Source organism: Symphalangus syndactylus, chromosome 4 (assembly GCF_028878055.3).
Source record: "Symphalangus syndactylus isolate Jambi chromosome 4, NHGRI_mSymSyn1-v2.1_pri, whole genome shotgun sequence".
NCBI lineage: Eukaryota > Metazoa > Chordata > Mammalia > Primates > Hylobatidae > Symphalangus > Symphalangus syndactylus.
The window spans coordinates 101,226,991-101,253,317 of NC_072426.2; the positions used below are offsets into that span (position 1 = coordinate 101,226,991).

The following is a 26,327-nucleotide window of genomic DNA, read 5'->3' on the forward strand; positions in this document are numbered from 1 at the left end:
AATCAGCTATTGAAGCTTGTGCATGCGTCACGAAGTTCTCGTGCCATGGTTTTCAGCTCCATCAGGTCATTTAAGGTCTTCTCTACACTGTTTATTCTAATTAGCTATTCATCTCATCTTTTTTCAAGGTTTTTAGCTTCATTGCGATGGGTTCGAACATCCTCCTTTATCTTGAAGAAGTTTGTTATTACCGACCTTCTGAAGCCTACTTCTGTCAACTCGTCAAAGTCATTCTCTGTCTAGCTTTGTTCTGTTGCTGGCAAGGAGCTGCCATCCTTTGGAGAAGATGCGCTCTGATTTTTTAGAATTTTTAGCTTTTCTGTTCTGGTTTCTCCCCATCTTTGTGGTTTTATCTACCTTTGGTCTTTGATGTTGGTGACCTACAGATGGGGTTTTGGTGTGGATGTCCTTTTTGTTGATGTTGATGCTATTCCTTTCTGTTTGTTAGTTTTCCTTCTAACAGTCAGGTCCCTCAGCTGCATTTCTGTTGGAGTTGGCTGGAGGTCCACTCCAGACCCTGTTTGCCTGGGTATCACCAGCGTAAGCTGCAGAACAGCAAATATTGCAGAACAGCAAATATTGCTGCCTGATCCTTCCTCTGGAAGTGTCGTTCCAGAGGGGCAGCTGCCTATATGAGGTGTCTGTCAGCCCCTACTGGGAGGTGTCTCCCAGTTAGGCTACATGGGGGTCAGGGACCCACTTGAAGAGGCATTCTGTCCATTCTCAGAGCTCAAACGCCATGCTGGCAGAACCACTGCTCTCTTCAGAGCTGTCAGACAGGAACATTTAAGTCTGAAGAAGTTGTCTGCTGGCTTTTGTTCAGCTATGCCCTACCCACAGAGGTGGAGTCTAGAGGCAGTAGGCCTTGTTGAGCTGTGGTGGGCTCTGCCCAGTTCAAGCTTCCTGGCTGCTTTGTTTACCTACTCAAGCCTCAGCAATGGCAGACACCCCTTCCCCTGCCCAGCTGCAGCCTCACAGTTAGATCTCAGACTGCTGCGCTAGCAGTGAGCAAGGCTCCATGGGCGTGGGACATGCTGAGCCAGGCATGGGAGAGAATCTCCTTGTCTGCCGGTTGCTAACACCTTGGGAAAAGCACAGTATTTGGGCGGGAGTGTCCCGTTTTTCCAGGTAGTCTGTCACGGCTTGGCTACGAAAGGGAAATCCCCCAACCCCTTGTGCTTCCCAGGTGAGGCGACACCCCGCCCTGCTTCAGCTCATCCTCCGTGGGCTGCACCCACTATCCAACCAGTCCCAATGAGATGAACCAGATACCTCAATTGGAAATGCAGAAATCACTCATCTTCTGCATCAATCATGCTGGTAGCTGCAGACCAGAGCTGTTCCTATTCAGCCATCTTGGAATGCCTCCCACTTTTTTTTTTTTTTTTTTTTGAGACGGGGTCTCACTGTGGCCCAGGCTGGAGTGCAGTGTCATGATCATAGCTCACCACAGCCTTGAACTCCTGGACTCAAGTGATCCTCTCACTGCAGCCTCCCAAGTAGCTGGGACTACAGGCACATGGTACCATGCCCAGCTAATTTTTAAATTTTTGTAGAATCAGGTCTCACTGTGCTGCCCAGGCTGCTCTCGAACTCCTGGCCTCAAGCAGTACTCCCACCTTCCCTCCAAAAGTGCTGGGAACCCAGGCATGAGCCACCATACCTGGCCTTTATTTCTTCATTTTTATTTTTATTTATTCAGTTACTCACGGTGATGAGGAGATAATCAACTATGGATTACTAAGCCCAAAGTAAATCCTATGTCTTAATTATTATCATTACATCCTAACAGCTTTTCACATTAGTTACTGTTTTCCACAATTTGCCACATCTTTAGGAAAAATCAGCCTATCAAGCCTGGTATAGGGGTCTTTAGGTGTTGAGTATATGAACAAGCTAAATTTCCAGCTCTCTTATGAATGCTGATAAGCTGTCAGCAATGCTAGGACAAAAGGAGTGTGGGAATGTGTTGTATTAATATTTTCATCTAAGCAATAGATCCCAGAGTGCTCTTTGATGGAGTTAGAGGAAAGCAAACTGGCACTTAGGTGAGAGAAAATAGCAGTTCGCTTTCCTACTACAATTAGTCCTTGGTTCTTAACTCCTAAATTTGGAGCTGTTATATTTTGTTCTAACAGACAGTCTCTCTGTTTCCAAAACTCTTAACAATCCCATATGAAAAGAAGAACGTCTTTGAACTCTGAATAATGTTGGGCCTCCTAAATCTCAGAGAAGTATGTAACACAAGACTAGGGTTTTTTCATGTTATTGAAAGCAGAAATTGGATATAAGAAGATATTCTGCTTGCTGAAGAGTCATCAAAAAGGAAAATGGCATGAAATTTTTAGCAATTTCATGTGGAAACATTAACTGCATAGATTGGTTGGAATATTAAATAGCAGTTAATTCTGCCAGAGTTTAAGGCTTGTTCATATTGATCAAGGTCTGAAGGAAAGATAACCAACAAGTTTTATGTAATTTAAAATGCTCTGTGAGTTGATGGAAAGCACTTAGTATAGGCTCTAGTACATAATAAGTGCTATGTAAATGTTTGCCATTATAAATGATAGAATATGGATTGTTCTTTAACCATCTAGAGAATTTTCCTAAGTAAGGAAAATGGCCCGTTTAGGCCTTCTTTGCTTTGGAACTGAATTACTATTTCCCACTTTCTCCATCTCTCCATACCTAATGACATACATTTCAACTGGTTAAAAAAAAAGAAAAGTTAACTGGACTGGATTTACTCAAGATTATTCCCTCCACAAAGGGAATGTGATTAAATTAGACGTAAATGCCCCCATTCTATTCCAAATTCCCAATTCAGTAAAGTTAAAGTCAGGGTACTGGAGGACTTTTTAAAACAAACTGAGCTGATGATCTGCTGTTTTGTTCCAAGGATTTAATCATCATCATTGATGGATATTGAGGAATATGTTTTAATATTTTAAGTTATGTTTCCTTGTTTAAAATAAAGAAACTGTAGGTCAATATTTAATTACTTTCTTATCTAATGAGGAAAGATTCCCTAGAATATAAGCCAATGAAAAAAGTTGTAGGCTGGGCACGGTGCCTCATGCCTGTAATCCCAGCACTTTGGGAGGCTGAGGTGGGTGGATCACCTGATGTCAGGAGTTCGAGACCAGCCTGACCAACATGGTGAAATCCTGTCTTTACTAAAAATACAAAAAAATTAGCTGGGTGTGGTGTCAGGCACCTGTAGTCCCAGCTACTTGGGAGGCTGAGGCAGGAGAATGGTATGAACCTGGGAGGCGGAGCTTGCAGTGACCCGAGATTGCACCACTGCACTCCAGCCTGGGCAACAGAGCAAGACTCCATCTCAAAAAAAAAATACAAAAATACAAAAATTAGCCAGGCATGGTGGCGTGCACCTGTAATTCCAGCTACTTGGGAGACTGAGGCAGGAGAATCACTTGAACCCAGGAGATAGAGGTTGTAGTGATGAGCCGAGATTGTGCCACTGCACTCCAGCCTGGGCAACAGAGCGAGACTCTGTCTCAAAAAAAAAAAAAACAACAAGTTGCGAAGAAAAAGATCCACAGGCCAGGCGCCAGTGGCTCACACCTGTAATCCCAACACATTGGGAAGCCAAGGCAGGAGGATGACCTGAGGTCAGGAGTTCAAGACTAGCCTGGCCAACATGGTGAACCCTCATCTCTACTAAAAAATACAAAACAGTAGCTGGGCATGGTGGCGCAGACCTGTAATCCCAGCTACTCGGGAGGCTGAGGCAGGAGAATCACTTGAACCTGGGAGGCGGAGGTTGCAGTGAGCTTAGATCGCATCACTGCACTCCAGCCTTGGCGAGACTCTCTCAAAAAAAAAATAAAGGAAGAAAAAGATCCACACATTTGACTACAATAAAGATTTTAAATTTCCACACATAAAACAGACCTAAACAAAATTAACAGATGGGCAAACTGAGTGATATGGTTTGGATATTTGTCCCTTACAAATCTCATGTTGAAATGTGACCCCCCAATGTTGGAGGCTGTGCCTAGTGGAGGTGTTTGGGTCGTAGGAGTGGATCCCTCATGAATGGCCTGGTGCTGTCCCCATAGTAATGAATGAGTTCTTGCTCTCGTTCACATGAGAGCTGATTTTTTAAAACAGCCTGGAACCATCCCCCCTCTTTTCCTCACTCTCGCCATGTGATATGCCTGCTCCCACTTCAACTTCCACCATGCCTGTTAGCTCCCTGAAGCCCTCACCAGAAGCAGAGGCTGGCACCATGCTTCCCCTACAGCCTGCAGAACCAAAATAAACCTCTTTTCTTTATGAATTACCCAGCTTCAGGTATTCCTTTAGAGCAATGCAAATGGACTAATACACTGGGCAAAAAATTGGCAGGCATGGTGGCTCATGCCTGTAATCCCAGCACACTGGGAGGCCGAAGTGGGAGGATCACTTGAGGCCAGGAGTTTGAGACCATCCTGGGCAACAGAGGAAAACCCTGTCTCTACAAAAAGAAAATTTAGTTTTTATATTTATTTGTATTAAATTTTTTAGAAACATAGCTGGGCATGGTGGCACACGCCTGTAGTCCTAGCTACTCAGGGGGCTGAGGTGGGAGGATTGCTTGAGCCCAGGAAGTTGAGGCTGCAGTAAGCATTGATCACACCACTGTGCTGCAGCCTGCGTGACAGAGTAAGACCCTGTCTCAAATTAAAAAAAAAAAAAAAAAGCAATACATTAACAAAAAGCAAATATTTTTAATCTTAAGCTAATGAGACAAATATCAGCATTGCTATTTTTAAAAATAGACAAAGAACATAAAAAATTCACAGACAAAGAAATATAAATGACCACTACATATGTTAGAAAAATGGTCAACCTAGTAATCAAAGAAATACTAATTAAAATGAGTTGTCACTTTTCCTCTAGCAAAGATTTTTTATTATGTTTGATTTTGTTAAGGATACTAAGAAATGCATATTCTCATATATACTAGTGGGATTGCAAATTGATACATCTTTCTGGAAATTAATTTGGCAGACTACATTGGGAGCATTAAATAGTTTATCTCTACCATTTTTAGACCGAAGAGACTGGCAAAAAATAAAAACCGACAATACCAAGTGCTGGTGATGATGCAAAGCAGTGGGCACTCTTATACATAGCTGATAAAAAGTGTTGGTGAGATTATTTTGCAAAATGATTGGGCATTATCTTGAAAAGCCAGCAGTTCCACTTCCAGATATATACCCTAGTCTCAGAACTCTTGTTCTTCTTTCATCAGCACAGTTATCTAAGAATGTTCATAACAGCATTGTTCCTAATAGCAAAAAGCTGACAATAATTGAGACATCCATTTATAGGAAAGCTGATACGTAAATAGTGGTAGAAGCTGGGCACGATGGCTTACACCTGTAATCCCAGCACTTTGTGAGGCCAAGGTGGGAGGATCACTTGAGGCCAGGAGTTCGAGACCAGCCTAGGCAAGATGGCGAAACCCCATCTCTATTAAAAATGCAAAAATTAGCTGGCGTAGTGGTGCTCGCCTGCAATCCCTGCTACTCAAGAGGCTGCGGCATGAGAATCACTTGAATCTGGGAGGCAGAGGTTGCAGCGAACCAAGATCACACCACTGCACTCCAGCCTGGGTGACAGACCAAGACCCTATCTCAAAAAATAGATAGATAGATAGATAGATAGATAGATAGATAGATAGATAGATAGATAGACAGAGGTATATTCAAAGCAGTAGAAATCTGTAACAGTAAAAATGAAAGAAGCACAGTTAAATGTAACACGTAGGAATCCTTGAAATATAATGTGGATTAAAAAAAAAATTGCAAAATAATATATCCACTGTGATACCATTTTATAAAGTTAGGAAGCAAGCAAAAGTAAGCAATATATTGTTTAGGAATACAAGGTTTTGTTTTAAACTATTGAAAATAATAAGCCAGGCACGGTGGCTCACACCTGTAATCCCAGCACTTTGGGAGGCTGAGGCGGGTGGATCACCTGAGGTCAGGAGTTCGTGACCAGCCTGCCAATGGAGTGAAACCGCGTCTCTACTAAAAATACAAAAATTAGCCAGGCATGGTGTCGCATGCCTGTAGTCCCAGCTACTCAGGAGGCTGAAGCAGGAGAATTGCTTGAAACTGGAAGGTGGAGGTTGCAGTGAGCCAAGATCACGCCATTGCACTCCAGCCTGGGCAACAGAGTGAGACTCTGCCTAAAAAATAATAATAATAATAATAATGTACTAGAAAAGGGAGGCAGGGCATGGGCTTCAAATGGAGTGCTGATGCTTCCTTTCTCAGGGTAAGTGGGAGGCTCGTGGTGTTTGTTTTATTATGCTTCATAACTTGTCTGTTATATGTATTATTATGTATATGTCAAATATTTCACAATAAAATTTTAAAGGTTCCATAATTTATATTTCAAAATTTTGTTTCTAGGGATCAATTCCTAAAATAATGATGAAAAATTAAGTTCAGCAAAAGTTTATCAGAGTGGTATTTATCATAGACAAAAAATGAAACAGCCTAGATGTCCAATACCATTTTTTAAAATCTTGCGTTTTTCAAGAAGGGATTTCAGAAAGTCATAAAAAGTACAGGCAGTGAGACAAAAGTAAAAACTTGCTGAAAAATTAAAGTTAAAAGAAAGAAGAAAGCAAAAGAAAGCCTAACTTTCTTTTAAGAAAAGTTAAGTAAGGTTAGTATGAAAAGTGTAAGTCATAACGTCTCCTATTCTAGAAGAGGCCCACAAACTTGACTATAAGCTTTCCAGTAACCAGGATAAAAAGGAAAACATGATTCATGTTGACTTTAAAATAAGAACATATCAACTGTTCTGATACTGAGACCAGAGAGAAATTTCTCTCCACATTAACTGTGTGGGCAAGTTATTTCACTTTTCTCTGTCTATGAAATAGAATCATACTATTACCTATTGATATAGCATTGCGAGAATGATCAAAGGTTAGTTCCTAGGACGGCACCTGGCAAGTATAAGCACTCAGATATGTTACTGATTAGCCAAAATGAGTGGCATTCTCAAGACTATCCTTATAGAAATCAATATCATGGAGGTAGATATTAAGAGATAAACATAGAGATATTCCTTGCCTTCGACAGGAAAGCCTCCCAACGATAGGACAGAAGTGTTGTGAATTTTCTGGTGTTTTGTCTGTGTTCATTCAATACATGTTTATTGAGCTCTTTATGCCAGGTTTTCTGTTTTATAATTACGGCCAGGGTACAGGTTATTAAGTTGGTGTTCTGCTTCAAGCAACTGTAAGTAGTTTAATCTTGAAGTCATTCTAATTTGTTGAATAATAAATAAAATTAATTGCTACATTTATTGAATTTTTTTCTTTTTTTTTTTTTTTTTTTTTTGAGGCAGGATCTTACTCTGTCACCCAGGCTGGAGTGCAGTGGCACGATCTTGGCTCACTGCAACCTCCACCTCCCAGGTTCAACTGATTCCCTTGCCTCAGCCTCCCAAGTAGCTGGGATTACAGGCACACACCACCAGATCCGGCTAATTTTTATATTTTCAGTAGAGACAGAGTTTTACCATGTTGGCCAGGCTGGTCTCAAACTCCTGGCCTCAAGTGATCCTCCCACCTTGGCCTCCCAAAGTGCTGGGATTACAAGTGTGAGCCACTGCGCCCAGCCCATTTATTGAATGTTAACTGGGCCTCAAATTCTGTACTAATTTCTTTACATATATTATCCCATTTAATCCTTACAACAACACGTTGAGGTCACAAATATTATCTCTATTTTTTGGTAAGATTTGAACCCTCGGAACGGGCAAGCCACTTCCTTGAAGTCACAGCCAGCAAGTATGGGTTCAGGCCAGAATTTGGATCCAGGCCTTCCTGATTGTAAAGTCCATATTCTTAGTCACTTCAGTATATTACCTTCTGTGGAATGAAACTGAAACATATCATACCTTGAAACCTTTTGTTCCAAATCTAAAATATTTTTCCCTGACACCCTCAGTCAAATAGTTCCTGATTGTTATTATCTTGTAATAAATTCATGCATTAATCTTATTATCTTCGTGGTTTTGGCTGTCAGGCTGGAGAGTTAATCTTTCCCTGGTCTGACTGTTGTGATTGGTACTCATCATTTAGTCAGTTGATTTGATCACCAACCTGAAATGTTTTCTTAAAAACCATTTTTAAATGGAAGGAGGCCAGGTACAGTGGCTCACGCCTGTAATCCCAGCACTTGAGGCCGAGGCGGGTGGATCACCTGACGTCAGGGGTTCGAGACCAGCCTGGCCAACTTGGTGAAACCCCATCTCTACCAAAAATACAAAAAATTAACTAGGCATGGTGGCGAGCGCTTGTAATCCCAGCCCACTCGGGAGGCTTAGGCAGGAGAATTGCCTGAACCTGGGAGGCAGAGGTTGCAGTGGAGATCGTGCCATTGCACTGCATCCTGGGCAACAAGAGCAAAACTCCATCTCAAAAATAAAATAAAAATAAAATAAAAGGGAAGGAATGTTTGGATTGGAAGTAGAAAGCTCTAGCAGTTGAATTTGGTAATCTATAATCTTATGGGCCAAGACTCTAATGACTTGTTTTGGCCCCTGCTGAGGGCACTAAACTGTGTTGCCTCTGTTCCAGATTGTGAACCTTCTTCCTCAGTTTGCCAGCTAGTCAAAAGACAACCTTGTTAGTGTTTGCAATAAAGCTGCCTCTTTAAAGATCAAGAAAAGTCAGACTCCTGACAGTCTGACCTGGGCTCTTGAGTGTCCCTTGTCAATTGCAGTAATATAGATTGCAATTCAAACTATGAAATGTGTATGTCATGCTTACCAGGTAGGTTTACAGTCGAGAACTTTGCCTGTAATCGTTTTCCTTCAGATGGGCATAACACAGTTATTCTGAGACTCCTGATAGTAGCGGCAGTGGCATGGTTAGGACCTCAAAAGCCACATACTATCAGATTAAAAAACACAGATGTGTTCAGCTCAGCAGCTTGAGGTGACTATGCAGTCTTGCATTGCACAGTTCAGAAGCCTATCAAGAAATTTATCATTCTTTTATATATATGTGTATTTTAGAGATGAGGTCTATGATGCTGAAGCTGGTCTTGAACTCCTGGGCTCAAGCGATCCACCCATGTCAGCCTCCCAAAGTGCTGAGATTACAGGCATGAGCCACTACACCTGGTCCCCAAAATTTATCATTCTGAAAACTTGTATGAGGAGAGGATTTACTCTGGGGGATGGACAGAGTCTCTTGAAAGATAGAATGAAAGAGAAGAAGGCTGAAGTTTACATTTGTTGGATACATTAACCTCAAAAGTCTTCAATAAATGAAGACCCACTTGCAGATACTGATTTCTTTTTCCTTTTACTATGCTTCTAACCTTACTTTTGGCCTTTGTTCATAATACATGTTTTCTTCCTTTCCTGGCTTCCCATTCTTAAGTCATTTCATCTAGATACGTGTAGACCATCTGTCCTTCCAAAACGACAAGGGACAGGGGTGGGAACAAGAGGTGCAGTGTGAACAGAAAGCCAGGAAAAACCTTGCAATTTTTTGGCTCCTCTTTGCCTATCCTGCAGCCCCCTGGTGAACAAGAGGGAAACAGCTTGTATCCATTTGAGAAAGTGGCAATGGCTGCAGAAGGGGAAATGTGAGGCTGTTAAGCTCTCTTCCTAGACACGGAAAAACAATGCAGATGGTGGGTGGCGTGCTGGAATACACACATGCTGTGCCTCAGAATCAAACACAGTGGAGGCTTTTAATTTTCATTGAAGTAGAACATCAGACGTTCCAACATTAGTGGAAAATAGGTTGGGTGAAGTAAAATATAAGCCAGTAATTTCAATTGCTTCCAAATATGCAATTAGAACTTTTCTACATTATGATAATTTTGTAATAACCTGTATCTTTCCTCAAAAGATCCTCCCACAACCTTGGGGATTGATTACATGTATATGGCACTCCAGGAGTGCACCCACAGGATTGCCCCAGCTTAAGATGGCGGTTGAGTATCCCTTATCCAAAATGCTTGGGACCAGCAGTGTTTCAGATTTTGGAACATTTGTGTTACACTTACTGGTTGAGCATCAGTAATCCAAAATTCAGGCCAGGTGCTGTGGCTCACACCTGTAATCCCAGCACTTTGGGAGGCCTGAGGTGGGCAGATAGCTTGAGCTCAAGGGTTTGAGAACAGCCCAGGCAACATAGGGTACCCCCATCTCTACAAAAAATACAAAAATTAGCCAGGCGTAGTGGTGCATGCCTATAGTCCCAGCTACTCAGAAGGCTAAGATGAAAAGGTCACTTGAGCCCAGGAGGTCGTGGCTGCAGTGAGCCATAATTGTGCCACTGCACTCCAGCCTAGGTGACAGTGCAAGACCCTGTCTGAAAAAAAAAAAAAATCCAGAATGCTCCAATAAGCATTTCCTTTTTGCATGATCTTTGAGCAACGTGTTGGTGCTCAAGAAATTTTGGATTTTGGGCCAGGTGCAGTGGCTCACGCCTGTAATCTCAGCACTTTGGGAGGCCAAGGCAGGCAGATCACCTGAGGTCAGGAGTTTGAGACCAGCCTGGCCAACATATAGTGAAACCTTGTCTCTACTAAAAACTACAAAAATTATCTGGGCATGGTGGCACATGCCTGTAGTCCCAGCTACTTGGGAAGCTGAGGCAGGAGAATCACTTGAACCCAGAAGGTGTAAGTTGTAGGGAGCCAAGATCATGCCACTGCACTCCAGCCTGGACAACAACAAAAAAAGTCGCTCAACAACAACAAAAAAAGTTTTGGATTTTGATGCATTTCAGATTTGGGGTTTTTGGATTAGCAATGTTTAACCGTGCATACACTTGACCCCTGTAGCCACATGATGTCTAGCTATTGCCCTTGAAAATTTAACCCTAATGAAGGTCCTTGAGATACTACCTTCAAAGTTCCCTAGCCTTAGCATAGTGGTCTTCAGTGAATAAATTTTGAACAAATAGGACATTAGTTCAAGTCTGTTTCCATTAGCTGTTTTGTGTGTAAAGAAAAACAGCTCTCCATGGCTCCCTCAAGCCGTGTTTAAGACCTCAGAAATAAGGGGGTCCTGCCTCAGAAGAGCCTAAAAACCTAAAAGCAGAGGTGCTGCCCAAAATCAAATTACAGAGCTGAAGTAGTAAGCTTCGAAGTGGCCATATGACTTGGACAAGCAGAAGTTGATTGTTTTTAAGCCCTTTCAGATTCCAGTCACTTAAAAATAATCATAATAGAACCCATTACCAAAAGACAAGTCTGAGTTTTCAAAGAACATTAGTAAAAATGCTAATCTGAGCATTGGAATGGTTGCTTGGGCATCTGCACTGGAAATTGACCTTACCGTCTGAAACAAAACAGAGGCGAGGCCTCGTGCCCCTATGGAGAACAGAGAATAAAGGCCTTTTGTAAGCCTTGAGCAAGCTGCAGCTGCTGCCAGTGTTACAAACAAGAAACTTTTCAACCATGAATCTACCTGGTGAGATAAAGCTGAAAATTCATCTAATTCCAACATATGGGATTGCCCCATAGCTGTGAAACCTCCCAGATAAGAGTAGAATGAACACTCTAAATCATTAAAGTTGGCCCTGGAGAGCAGGGAGCACAGCCTTGTTTCACATGCCTTGAAGAAGCCCATAGGTGAACTTTTACCCAGGTTTCAGATTTCACTGAAAATCTGATTTAAACGTTGCAAAAAGTATGCCCATTTAGAAGATTTTGTCAGGATAGTAAATTGTTTCAGGATAGTAAATTGAGTCATAAATCACACTTAAATTGAATCCTGAAAACTTTTGGTATTGTCAAAAATTTATCAGCTCTGTAGAATGATGGTGTGACAGACATCAAATATTGAGTGGCAGTGTTGAAAAAGAGGCTTTCACCTAATATTGATGATGTTGATTTCTTTGGACATAGTTTTGTGTCTCATTTAAATGTGACTAAGCCCCATGGCTGTATAAGTTTATCCAAAACAACACAGTGCTATTCTACAGGAAGCGAATGTACTACTGCTCAGAAGTAGGAAATGGTGTGGTGTTGAGAGATAGTCTTTGGACCCAAATAGGGCTGAGTTCAAATCCCAGCTCTGTCACATGTAGCTGCATGTTACCTCAGTTTTCTCATCTGCAGAGTGGAGCTAATAGCAGCTGCTCCATAGGCTGTTATAGTGACTATATGAGGCCAGACACAGTGACTCACAGTGACTCACACCTGTAATCCCAGCACTTTAGGAGGCCAAGGCAGGCAGATTGCTTGATCCCAGAAGTTCGAGACCAGCCTGGCAACATAGCAAGACCCCCATCTCTATTTACAAAAAAAAAAAAAGGTAATTAAAAAAAAGAACATAACGGTGAAGTACCTGGCCCATAGTACATACTCAGTAAATGGTCACTGTTAGGCCAGGCATGGTGGTTCATGTCTGTAATCCCAGCACTTTGGGAGGCCGAGGCCAGTGGATCACCTGAGGTCAGGAGTTCAAGACCAGCCTGGCCAACATGGTGAAACCCTGTCTCTCCTAAAAATACAAAAATTAGCCAGGCGTGGTGGTGCACGCCTGTAATCCCAGCTACTCAGGAGGCTGAGACAGGGGAATCGCTTGAACCTGGGAGGTAGAGGTTGCAGTGAGCCAAGATTGCACCATTGCACTCCAGCCTGGGTGATGAGTGAAACTCTGTCTTAAAAAAAAAAAAAGGGAAAAAAAATGGTCACTGTTATAGGTTGATACAAAAGTAATTGTATTAAAATACAGTTCTATGTCTTGCTCATTGACACAGTCCCACTACTGAGGAAACAAATTTAGGTCTCTGTCAACTTACTGAGCTAGCTGAAGAAATGAGATCTGAAAGAGAAATTCACTCTTAACTTTATTTCGTGTCTCATATGTAAGTCCTATCTCTTATCAATGTCCTAACATTTTATTGCTATTTTGGGGAAACTTGAAAATATATTACTCTTCTTTAAAATTATGCTCTCAGACCTTTATGAATTTTTTAGAAGAGTAATCAATATTATTATCTTTAAAGCAAAATTAGGAATGCTTCCGTTCACAAGGTATCAGGATATCGGGACATTGCTGAGTCTGGGTCTGATCAGTAAATGTTATCAATCTGTTCCATTAACCATAAACATCTAGAGGCTAGGAATACCTAACTTCCTGGGAATGCAGCCCAGCAAGTCCCAGCCTCATCTTTCCTAGACCTTACTCAAGATGCTGTTGCTCTGGTTTGACTGTCTCTGACAATAGTAAGTGGCAGATCTGGGATAAGAACCTAGATCTTCTGTTTCTTAGTTTTTGAAGCTCTTACTGAGAATTGTACCTCAAAAATATAGTCCCAGTCATCAGCTGTTTTCTGCCATCAAACACAGCTGATCATCCCATGTTCCATGTCAAAATACTTTTCCGTTGACCCCAGGAACATTCTTTCTGTTTCCCTCCCAGTTTGAACGCCATGACCCTGTGGATGGGAGAATTACTGAGAGGCAGTTTGGTGGCATGCTACTTGCCTACAGTGGGGTGCAGTCCAAGAAGCTGACCGCCATGCAGAGGCAGCTCAAGAAGCACTTCAAAGAAGGAAAGGTAGGTAGCTTTGGCTGGAGGAAGAAAAGAAACCGTGGGAATGTATGGTTATTATTTAATATGAAGGTATTAACATAATAATGAGAGTATTTCATGAACCAATGATTACACCTAATTCATTTCTGGTACCTGAGGTCCAAAGGGAGAAAAGAAATAAGCAATGGGTGAGGAAGAGGACAGCGTCCAGAATCACCCCAGGTTTCTTGTTCAGGAAAGGATGGCACCAACTGAGATTGAGAATTTTAAAGGAGAGACTGGTTTAGATGGGAAAATAAAGAATTCAGTCATGGGCATCTTAAATTTAAGATGCCTGTGGACTATCCAAGTAGAGATAGTTAGCAAGCAGCTGCATATTCACATTACCTTAGAGGTCTGTGATAGATTTGGGAATCATCAACACATGTTAGAATTACAACCAGAAGAACAGATGAGATTACCCAACGAGGGTATTTTACAGAAAAGAACTATGGGCCAAGGACAGAATCCAATGGGACACAAACATTTAAGCAGCTCAGGAAGCAAATCTAGAAGAAATGGTTAGAGAATACCTAAAGAAGCCGGGTGCAGTGGCCCACACCTGTAATCCCAACACTTTGGGAGGCTGAGGCAGGTGGATCACTTGAGGTCAGGAGTTCAAGACCAGCCTGGCCAACATGGTGAAACCACATCTCTACTAAAAATACAAAAATTAGCTGGACATGGTGGCGCATGCCTATAATCCTAGCTACTCGGAGGCTGAGGCACAAGAATCACTTGAAACCGGGAGGCAGAGGTTGCAGTGAGCCAAGATTATGCCACTGCACTCCACCCTGGGCAACAGAGTGAGACTCCATCTCAAAAAAAAAAAGGAATACCTAAAGAGAGTAGTGAAATCAAAGCCAAGGAAATAGAGGGTTCAAGAACTGAGGGGTCTACCATGTCACATATAACAGCGAGGATCCAGTAAGCTAAAGGTGGTAACATCCATTGGTTTTGGTGAAATGCCAATAATTGGGTGACCTTTGAGAGGGCTGTTTCATTAGAGTGGTCTAGTTGGAAGGCATATTCGATGAAAAGTACAGAAGCAGAGAAAGGAGAGAGGTGGAAGAGGAAGCTCTGGAAAGTGGGGAATCACATAGGCAAATTCCAAGGGGCAGTGTATTAGCCTGCTGGGGCTACTGTAACAACATACCACAGACTGGGTGGCTTTAACAAGAAAAATTTATTTTCTCACATTCCTGGAGGCTGGAATCCTGTGATGAAGGTGCCAGCTGATTTGGTTTCTGATAAGAGCTCTCCTCCTGCCTTGCAGGTAGCTGCCTTTTCAATGTGTCCTCACACAGGCTTTCCTCAGTGTGTGTACATGAAGAGAGGGAGAAATCTCTTTGTGTTTCTTCTTATAAGAACACTAATCATAGCAGATTAGGGCCCCACCCTTGTGACCTCATTTAGCCTTGTTATTTCCTCTAAGGCCCCATCTCCAAATACAACCACACTGGGCACAGTAGGGGTTAGGGAGGGCTTCAACATATGAATGGGGTAGGGGGTGGGGTCAGTCCATAACAAGCAGGAAAAACAAACCTGGCATGTGTGAAGAACTGAAAAGGGACTAGTTTGTATAGAAGGTTCTGAGCAAAAAGGAGAGTGGCCTGAGCTGAGCTCAGAGAGAGATATGAGGAACAGAACATGCAAGACTTCATAGGAATGGAGGGAGTTTGGAGTTTACTCACAGTGCAATGGAACGCCATTAAAGAGTTGTGAGTAGTGAAATGACATGGTTGTATCTACGTTTGAAGAGACAATACTTTCCATTGTCTGTTTTATGTTTTTTGGAAAATAGTTTTTTTTTGTTTTTTTTAATGGAAGATAGTTTTATGGAAGATAGTTTGGAGAAGAGCAAGCATAGAAACAAAAAGACTGATGATAAGGCTATTAGAATTTAGGAGATGAGTTAGAGTTTTTTGAGCAGCCTTGAGGTTAGAGACCATGGATTTGTGGAACACAAGCAACACTGCTCTCTGGTACCTTTCAACACCAGCTGCCCCTGGTACAAGGAAAGAAAAGATGGTGGCTGCGCACGGTGGCTCACGCCTGTAATCCTAACACTTTGGGAGGTCAAGACATGCAGATCGCCTGAGGTCAGGAGTTCAAGACCAGCCTGGCCAACATGGCAAAACGCTGTCTCTACTAAAAATACAAAAATTAGCCAGGCGTGGTGGTGGGCGCTTATAATCCCAGCTACTCAAGAGGCTGAGGCAGGGGAATCGCTTGAACCCGGGGAAGTGGGGGTGCAGAGGGAGGCAGAGGTTGCAGCGAACCAAGATTGCACCACTTCACTCCAGCCTGGGAGAAAGAAAGAAACTCTATCTCAAAAAAAAGATAGAGAGAAAGAAAGAAAAGATGATAGGACTGAGTCAGTGAGATGAACAAACGGAAGCAGAGACCAGTTAAAAGGTCAGGCCTCATCGGGCATGGTGGCACATACTTGTAATCCCAGCATTTTGGGAGGCCGAGGCAGGAGAATCAAAGTTTAAGACTTGCCACAATGTAAGACGTGTCTTTTCTTTTTATTTTTCTTTTCTTTTTATTATTATTATTATTATTTGAGACGGAGTTTCGCTCTTGTTGCCCAGGCTGGAATGCAATGGCGCGATCTCAGCTCATCGCAACCTCCGCCTCATGGGTTCAAGTGATTCTCCTGCCCAGAAGATCAAGACCAGCTTGGGCAAAGTGGTGAAACCTTGTCTTCACAGAAAATATAAAAACTAGCCAGGCATGGTGGCACATGCCTGTAGTCCCAGCTACTCAGGAGACTGAGGTGGGAGGATCACCTGAGCATGGGGAGGTTGAAGCTGCAGTTAGCTATGACCATACTACTGCACTCCAGCCTGGGTGACAGAGTGAGACCTTGTCTTAAAAAAAAAAAACAAATCCAGGCCTCTAAGAGAACACACACACACAAACACACAAAGCAGTGCTAAGGCTAGAACCCAGATCTTCTCATTCCCAGCCCAATACTCTTCCCACTGGACAATGGCTACCATCTGACCATGACCAAAAATCTAACCTGGCACTAAAAGTGTTCCATGAGAGATTTCCAAGTATATTAGTCCATTCTCATGCTGCTAATAAAGACATACTGAGACTGGGTAACGTATAAAGGAAAGAGGTTTGATTTCACAGTTCCACATGGCTGGGGAGGCCTCACAATCATGGCGGAAGGCAAAGGAGAAGAAAAGACATGTCTTATGGCTGGGCGCAGTGGCTCATGCCTGTAATCCCAGCACTTTGGGAGGCCTAGGCGGGCAAATCACCTGAGGTCAGGAGTTGGAGACCAGCCTGACCAACATGGAGAAACCCCCTCTCTACTAAAAATACAAAAAGTTAGCCTGGCGTGGTGGTGCATGCCTGTAATCCTAGCTACTCAGGAGGCTGAGGCAGGAGAATCACTTGAACCCAGGAGGCGGAGGTTGTAGTGAGCCGAGATTGCGCCATTGCACTCCAGCCTGGGCAACAAGAGCAAAACTCCATCTCAAAAAAAAAAATGAAAAGACATATCTTACATTGTGGCAGGCAAGAAAGAGAGCATGTGCAGGGGAACTCCTTTTTATAAAACCATCAGATCTTGTGAGACTTACTCACTATCACAAGAACAGCACAGGAAAGACCTACCCTCATGATTCAATTACCTTCCACCAGGTCCCTTCCACGACACATGGGCATTATGGGAGCTACAATTCAAGATTTGGGTGGGGACACAGCCAAACCATATCACCAACGTAGTGTGGCATGGTAGGCATGAAGATGGAAAACTTGAGATCAACTTCTGCCTCAGAGGTTTCCATAGTCATTAGACAAATCACTTAACCTTATTGGCCTCATGAATTGAGAGGCTTATCCAAGATGCTTGCTGTAAGGGCCCTTCTAGCTTTAAAGATTCAATAATTGAAAATAAGATAGAGGATTGCTAGTGCTTGTTCCAGTTTTCCTAGTTAGTCTTTGTGCAAGAAATGTTGCATGCATAGCATTGCCCCAACTTGGTGGAAAACCATTCTTATCAGCCAGACTTTTTCCTCCTTGTCTTGGATATTGAAAAGTTGAAAGGACCTCTGAACCAGGCTGTGGGCTGAAAATGAAGGCAGGCTGGCTCTGAGAGGAAGTGTCAGCTTCTCTGAACTCAGTCCAGCCTTTTCCCACAGCAGGTGTTCTCTTGGCTGTGGGGAAAACTCATCATTAATGGAAAGTGACAGAGAAAAAACATTTATCTCCCATAGAGCACTTCTGCACTACCCAATACTTAGCTCATATCTGTTGGAAATCATAATTTCAAAAAACTGATTACGAATGTATAGGTGGATTTTTTAGCCCCTATCCTGGAAGAATAGTGTTTACATTCAGATATGCTCGTTTATTTAGACCACGCTTATTTTTAAAGGTTGGTCCAGATATTGATTTGACTTTAATTATCTATCATAATAGGTGAATTCATATTTCATTATGAATTTATACTTAAAAGCAATAAGGGGCATTGGAGGCATCTCCCTTGAAGGAATAGAGTATTTGAGCATTGACAGGAGTTAATTTAGGATCTGAAGACCTTGCAAAAGAGCTCTAAAATGAAAGGACAAATTTTGTCAGATGATGAAAATCTGCGGTGTTAAATTACTTTTGGCCCAGAATTCCTAGCCTGTGTTAGCAACGAGATTAAGATTGATTGTCTTCTCATGTTGATTAAATAGTTTGTGAACATAGCAATTAACTGAAGTGAGTGTCAATGAAGGGCCTTTGCTCCTAAGGTTACGAGTCCATCTCTCTAGGGCCATTTCCTATAAAAGGGGAATCACCATCTGCTTTCTCGTTGCTTCTTTTATTCCACTTTGGATTTGTTAACATGAAAATGTAAGTTTTCATTTGGCTGACATTAATCAGTTTCTGTGTGAGGTTCTATATCAAGATATCAAACAAGACCTAAGAGATTGAAGGTCCTAGTGGTGGTATTAAATTTTTGTATATAAATTAATGATCATGCAATGTTTCACAGCCATTTTTCTCTTTCTTTCTAACAGCCTTGTTAGACTGTGCTTTTGAGAATATAGAGACAGAGAAGTTAATAACCCATTCAGAGTCTGGTCTAAAATCCAAGGCTTCCTATTCCAGATCTTGTCTTTTCCATAAGAAAGTGCTGTTTCTCCTAATCATACTCTTCCTGTAAAGCAGAGCTTCCCTACAATAGGATCACTTGAGGAATTTTTAAGGAATGTGGTTATTTGGGCTCTCTTCAAATCAATTAATCAGAGGCTCAGTAGGTGGGTCCGGGCATCAGTGTTTTGGGGTTTTCTTAACCCTCTGCATGAGAAATTCCAGAAGTGTTTCTTAAAGGGTAATATGGTTTGGCTGTGTCCCCACCCAGATCTCATGTTGAATTGTAGTTGCCATAATCCCCATATGTCCTGGGAGGGAACAGGTGGAGATAATTGAATCATGAGGCAGTTTCCCCCATCCTGTTCTCATGACAACAAGTTAGTTCTCATGAGATCTGATGGTTTTATAAAAGGCTTCCCCCTTCACCAGGCACTCATTCTTCTTCCTGCTGCCATGTGAAGGATATGTTTGCTTCCCCTTCTACCATGACTATAAGTTTCCTGAGGTGTCCCTAGCCCTGCAAAACTGTGAGTCAATTAAACCTCTTTCCTTTATAAATTACCCAGTCTCAGGTATGTCTTTATTAACAGCATAAGAACGGACTAATACAAAGGGTCCTCAGGTAAATCTAATGTGCAGTGAGACTTGTGAGCCACTGCCCTAGGGATGCAATGCTCCATCAGTGTCTCTAGCTGTTTTATCCCTAAGTAATAGTTTGAAGAACTGGGGAACCTGCCATGCTCGACAAAAATTACTCTATTGATGCTCTGAACAACCACCATGCTTTTATTTAACAAGGAGTTTTCTGAGACTTCATAAATATAATTCACAGTGGTGATCCTCTATGTTTATGAGTGCAGAAGCTACTAACTAGTAACTTCTTAAGGATGAAATTGAAAATTATAACTCAGTTCAATGGCAGACATTGCTGTGTGCAAGACACTAAGCCAGGTGCTGTGAAAAAGACCATCCCTTATCCTTACAACTATATATATATATAATTATATATATTATATGTAAAATATATATAATATATAATATAAAATATATATTATATATTATATTATATATATAATATATATGTTTAAATTATATATATATATATTTAAAAATATATATATATATTTTTTTGAGATGGAGTCTCGCTCTGTTGCCCAGGCTGGAGTGCAGTGGCCTGATCTTGGCTCACTGCAAGCTCCACCTCCCGGGTTCATGCCATTCTCCTGCCTCAGCCTCCCGAGTAGCTGGGGCTACAGGTGCCCACTGCCACGCCCGGCTAATTTTTTTGTATTTTCAGTAGAGACGGGGTTTCACCATGTTAGCCAGGATGGTCTCGATCTCCTGACCTTGTGATCCACCCGCCTTGGCCTCCCAAAGTGCTGGGATTACAGGCGTGAGCCACCACACCCAGCACAACTATATATATTTCTTAAGTCTGTAATAATCTAGTAAGAGAAAAATATGTATGCAAAGAACTCTATAATTCTATATTCACATGTATATTCAATATTTATTGAGCACCCACTATGTGCCAGGCACTCTTCTAAATACTGGGAATGCAGTAATGAGCACACCAGTATCTGCTTCATAGAACTTAGCATTCCTACTGGAACAAAACAGATTTTAAGCAAATATAAAGCAAGGCAACTCACTTAGCTTTGAGCTTCTTGAGAGCAGTGCCTTGTTAATCTTTGCATGTCCTCTGTATGGTGGTGGTAAATGCTTGTCAAATGTAATGATAAATGTGTTGATTACTCTATTAAAGGTATGAGATCTTTTTGAATCACTAAGGAGGAAGATTAGAGCCAGCTGAAGAGACCGAGTAAGATTTCTTGGAGGAAGTACAATTTGAACTTGGCCTTAAACGTGGAGTAGGATTTTGACAAGCAGAAGCTTATAAAGACATTTGCTTTTGCTAAGTGTTTCCCGTCATAGCCCTATCCCCAACAGCCTTCTGTGTGTATGATTGCTTATTAATTCTGCTACTAGCCATTAAGCAGTTAGTACTTATCAAACAGTTCTAATAAAACTATTAGATGATTAAGTTTTCATATCATCTGTGGATAATATATGTGAGCTCTCTTTTTTCACTTATTCTCAGATATTTGAACCACATTAGTCATCTGTGGAATATCAGATTCTAGAAATTGCTAGCATACCCCTTGAAAACTCACTAACTCCAAATATTAGGTGCCCACCAGTCACTATGTAGTATAGCATGTGAAATGTGGCCATAAAACTAAAAAGACTAGAACTCTTCTTTTTTTTTTTGTTACTAATTAGCTTTGAAACCTGTACTTCCCCCAAAGGAGTACTAAGCTATGAATTACTGTAGGAGATTTAGTTTTATGAGTTTTCCCTCTATTATTTTCCCGTTTTTTCCCCACAATGAATTTCATTTACATCAACTTTTCCCCTATTCCCTATCCCTCAAGATCCTACACATTCCAGAGAAGACAGCCTACTTCAGAGCTTAGTAGAATAAATTCATTATCACTAGTTCTGTAGTAATGAGCCTGCCAAATTACTAAGGACTCATACCTACCACTTACTGAGTACTTTCTGTGTACTAGACATTTTACATGTCTTTTCTGTCTACCTGCTTGGTAGATACTAGGTAGAATTATAATTTTTCAGATGAAAAATAGTCCTCTGAGCCTTAGTTATTAACCTGAGATCAACACTGTCTTAGGAAGGCGGCACCAGGGTTCAAAGCTTTATTCTTATTCCAGAGTCCATAGCCTTCCTACTAATCATCCTGTTTGTTGCCACTCCTTATTCTCCATGGCTTAAATAAGCACAAGTTTTTAGGCAAACAAAACCAGTGTTGCCAGATGCCAGCCTAAGATTCTTAGGAAGATAGCTAAAAAGGTTAAGTTATGGAAGCAGATGGTGGAAGACCGTAAATCCCAGGCTAAGAAGTTTGGGGGTTTACCCAATTGACAGTAGGAAATCATGGACATATTGTGAGCGGAAGGGATGAAGATATGAAGAAAGTGATGTTTCAGAAAGATTAGATACCTGTAGAAATATAAGTAACAGAAATGGTATAATTTCCCCTGCTGCCAGGCAACAGTTGAAGAGAAGTCTGGGGTTTGCAATAGGAATATGCTTTATTAGAGCAAGACAGGCATAGTAATACCTCTGAAAGTTACCCAAGAAATAGGTAACATGGACCACATGTAGGACAGGGTTCAGAAAGAATTGCTTTGTACCTGGTATAAAAATATTAATTGAAATTGTTTTAAAACTAAGCAGGAGAGGCTGGGTGCAGTGACTTACGCCTGTAATCCCAGCACTTTGGGAGGCCAAGGTAGGTGGATCACCTGAGGTCAGGAGTTCAAGACCAGCCTGGCCAACATGGCGAAAGCACATCTCTACAAAAAATACAAAAAATCAGCTGGCCATGGTGACAGGTGCCTGTAATCCCAGCTACTTGGGAGGCTAAGGCAGGAGAATTGCTTGAGCCCGGGAGGCAAAGGTTGCAGTGAGCCAAGATTTGCTCCATTGCACTCCAGCCTAGGCAACAGAGCGAGACTCTGTCTCAAAAAAAAAAAAAAAAAAAAAAAAACTAAGTAGGAGATTGAGCAGAGGATACATGACAAGAATGGTGAGAGGCATGGGATATAAGGAAGGAAGGAGACTGTTTTTTTCAGTGGGCCATAGACAGAACTTGGGCAATTAGATTGGCTTCTGGTAGATGGATTTGCTATGACTGATTAAAAGGCAGGATGAGGGAATCATCCGTTACAGTGTGTTTGCACTCATCATGGCCTGTCAGCATTAGGTATCTTGCTTTACAGCTGACTCCAAAGGAAGCTACATTTTCCTTTTCTCATCTACTCTGACTGCTTCGTATTTTTTAACAACTTTTTTGAGGTATAATTTATATATCATAAGTTATCCATTTTAACTGTACAATTCAATGATTTTTAGTAATTTTAGTGAATTTTAGTAAATTTGCAGTTATGCAATTATCACTGCCATTCAGTGTTAGAACATTTCCATCACCCCAAAAAGATCCCTCCTGCTAGCTTTCAGTCAATCCTCATTTCTACCCTACCCCCAGGCAACTATAAAATGGCTTTCAGTCTGTATAGACTTGCACTTACTGGACATTTCATATAAATACAATAATATAATAAGGTAGTCTTTTGTGTCTGGCTTCTTTTACTTAGCACAATATTTTTAAAGTTTATGTAGATGCTTACATTAATAGTTCATTATTTTCTATTGCAGAAGAGTAGTATTTTATTGCTTGGATATACTAAATTTTATTTATCCATTCACATTTAGATTGTTTCCAGTTTTGGGCTATTAGGAATAATGCTGCTGTGAACATTGGATACAAGTCCTCCTGCAGACCTGTGTTTTCATTTTTGTTGAAGATTCCTAGGAGTGAAATAGCTGGGTTGTATGGTAAATTTAATTTTTTGAGAACCTGCTACACCGTTTTCCAAAGTGGCGGAACCATTTCACATCTCCATGTGAATGTACGAGAGTTCCAGTTTCTCCACACCCTCATCAACACCTGTTATTGTCTGTCTTCTTTATTACAGTCATTCCAATAGGTGTGTAGTGGTATATCATTGTGATTTTAATTTGTATTTTCTAATGATACTAAGCATTGTTTCATGTACTTATTAGCCATTCACTTGTTTTGTTTGGTAAACTGTCTATTCAAATCTTTTTTTAAATCAGGTTGTTGGTCTTCCCATATATTGAGTTATAATAGTTGTTTATATAATTCTGGATACAAGTCCTTTTTTTTTTTATTTTTTGAGACAGGGTCTCCCTCTGTCACCCAGGCTGGAGTGCAGTGGCACAATCTCAGCTCACTTGAACCTCTGCCTCCCAGGTTCAAGCAGTTCTCCTGCCTCAGCCTCCTGAGTCGCTAGGATTACAGGTGCCCACCACCACAGCCTGGCTAATTTTTGTACTTTTGGTAGAGACGGGTTTTCACCATATTGATCAGGCTGGTGTCAAACACCCAACCTCAGGTGATCCGCCCACCTTGGTGTCCCAAAGTGCTGGCATTACAGGCATGAGCCGCTGCGCCCGACCTGGATTCAAGTCCTTTACCAAATATATGATTTTCAAGCATTTTCTCCTAGCTTGTGATTTTTCTATTTTCTCATTATTTTGAAGCACAAATTTTTTAAATTTTGATGAAGTCTAACCAATCAGTTTTTTTTCCTTTATGGATTGTGCTTTGGGTGTCATCCAAGAACTCTTGCCTTAGTCAAGGTCATGAAGATTTGCTCCTATGTGGTTTTTTTTGTTTTGTTTTTATTTTTGTTTTTGGTCTTTTTTTGAGACGGAGTTTCACTGTCGTCCAGGCTGGAGTGCAGTGGCACGATCTCGGCTCACTACAACCTCCACCTCCTGGGTTCATGCAATTCTTATTCCTCAGCCTCCCGAGTAGCTGGGATTACAAGCACATGCCACCATGCCTGGCTAATTTTTGTATTTTTAGTAGAGACAGGGTTTTGCCGTGTTGGCCAGGCTGGTCTCAAACTTCTGGGCTCAAGTGATCTGCCCGCCTTGGCCTCCCAAAGTGCTGGGATTACAGGTGTGAACCACTGTGCACTGTGCTCAGCCTCTCCTGTGTTTTCTTCTAAAAGTTTTATCCACTGCTTTTTTTTTTTTTTTTCTGGAGACAGAGTTTTGCTCTTGTCGCCCAGGCTGGAGTGCAATGATGCGATCTTGGCTCACTGCAACCTTCGCCTCCCAGGTTCAAGCAATTCCCCTGCCTCAGCCTCCTGAGTAGCTGGAATTACAGGTGTGTGCCACCATGCCCAGATAATTTTGTATTTTTAATAGAGACGGGGTTTCACCATGTTTGGCCAGGCTGGTCCCGAACTCCTGACCTCAGGTGATCCACCCACCTCGACCTCCCAAAGTGCTGGGATTACAGGCATGAGCCACCACACCTGGCCCTGCTTTTAGTTTTGAAAGACAATTCTATTTACTTGCTTAACAACTTTCTAATGTTAAATTCATTTTTCTACATCCTAAAGAAATATCGCTGTTGTCTACAAACTATTATTAATCTTATCTTCTTTTTATAGTCACCTAGTGCCCGGTTTATATAAATCTGTCTTTCCAAAGGTAGATAGATAACCAGTTTGTTGAACAATTAGTCACAGTAACTCCTCTAAGAGACAGTTCCTTTTGATTATTATGTCTGCAGTTCTAGTCACCTGCCAATAGATTGTTTCATAAGCTGTAGCCTTCTTGTCCAAACAACTCAATTTGCAATAAGCATATCCTTTCTCTTTCCATCTTTCCAGCCACAAAGCTCATGTTATCATCTTACTCTAGCTTTCTTCTAATAGCCCTCTAGATTTTTACCATAGTAGTTACCAAAAAAATAAGAATTTTGTGACTGACATCATCTTCTCTTTAAGGAGGCCTATCTAAATAGTAAGCTCCATAAAATCAAGGCCTGTGTCCAGTGCAATTTCCCTCACTGTTCTTGGCATAATGCTAAGTGATTAGTAAGTGCTCAATAAATTTTTTTATTATATCTTCATGATAAAAGTATAGTGATGTATATTTAGATTTAATAGTTATATAATGTGATTTGCAGCCCACTGTTTTCCTAAATCACCAAATGAATAGCCATTCAGTTTAGATTGTTCTCTCTCTCTCTGTCCTCAGATAATTCTCAGCATAAGCACTCTGGTCTTGAACTGTAGTATTTGATGTTTCAGAGTGTTTGTTAGAAACTAACAAATTTAGAGGTTGTTTATCATCAGAGTGGGACACATTTCCTCTACCATGCCCTAACTGTTTTTAGGAATTTTATGTTAACCTTTTAGCCTCAAATACCCTTTCAATAACTTAGTCCCCTCTCTAACTCCTACAGGATTTTATACCTTAATAAGAAAAGTAACTGTAATCCCAGCACTTTGGGAGGCCGAGGCGGGTGGATCACGAGGTCAGGAGATCGAGACCATCCTGGCTAACACGGTGAAACCCCGTCTCTACTAAAAAAAATACAAAAAATTAGCTGGGTGCGGTGGTGGGTGCCTGTAGTCCCAGCTACTCGGGAGGCTGAGGCAGGAGAATGGCGTGAACCCAGGAGGTGGAGATTGCAGTGAGCCGAGATCACACCACTGCACTCCAGCCTGGGTGATAGAGTGAGACTCTGTCTCAAAAAAAAAAAAAAGAAAAGTAAAAGAGCTTTAGCATGTTGTGTGTGTGTGTGTGTGTGTGTGTGTGTGTGTGTGTGTTGTGTGTGGTAAAATACACATCTATTTCCAGAACCCGTTCACCTTCCCAAACCGGAACTCCTTACTATTAAATAATAGTTCCTCATTCTTCTCCTCCCAGCTCCTGACAACCACCATCTTTGACTACTCTCAGTACCTCATTTAAGTGCAGTCATATAGTATTATCTTTTGTCCTTTTGTGGCTAGTTTATTTCACTTGGCATAATGTCTTCAAGGCCCATCATCCTGTAGCTTGTGTCAGAATCTTCTTCCTTTTAAAGGCTAAACAATATTCCATCGTGTGTATATGCCACATTTTGCTTATCTATTCATCCATCAGTAGACTATTGGGTGGCCTCCACCTTTGTGTGTCTTTTGATGGTGGGGAAAGGAAGATTATTAGTGTGTCCATCCACA

At 41.5% G+C, this 26,327-nt stretch overlaps 1 protein-coding gene across 6 annotated transcripts in view; it reads left to right on the forward strand.

Annotated features, from left to right (window-relative positions):
• The window catches only part of LOC129481027 (calcium uptake protein 1, mitochondrial), a 272,554-nt gene that overhangs the window by 201,102 nt on the left and 45,125 nt on the right, over positions 1-26,327 (forward strand). For all 6 annotated transcript variants that reach the window (XM_055275815.2, XM_063637578.1, XM_055275811.2 and 3 more), the window contains one exon: positions 13,435-13,572. In XM_055275815.2, coding sequence (XP_055131790.1) covers positions 13,435-13,572 — 138 coding nt within the window. The remainder of the gene's footprint in view (positions 1-13,434; positions 13,573-26,327) is intronic.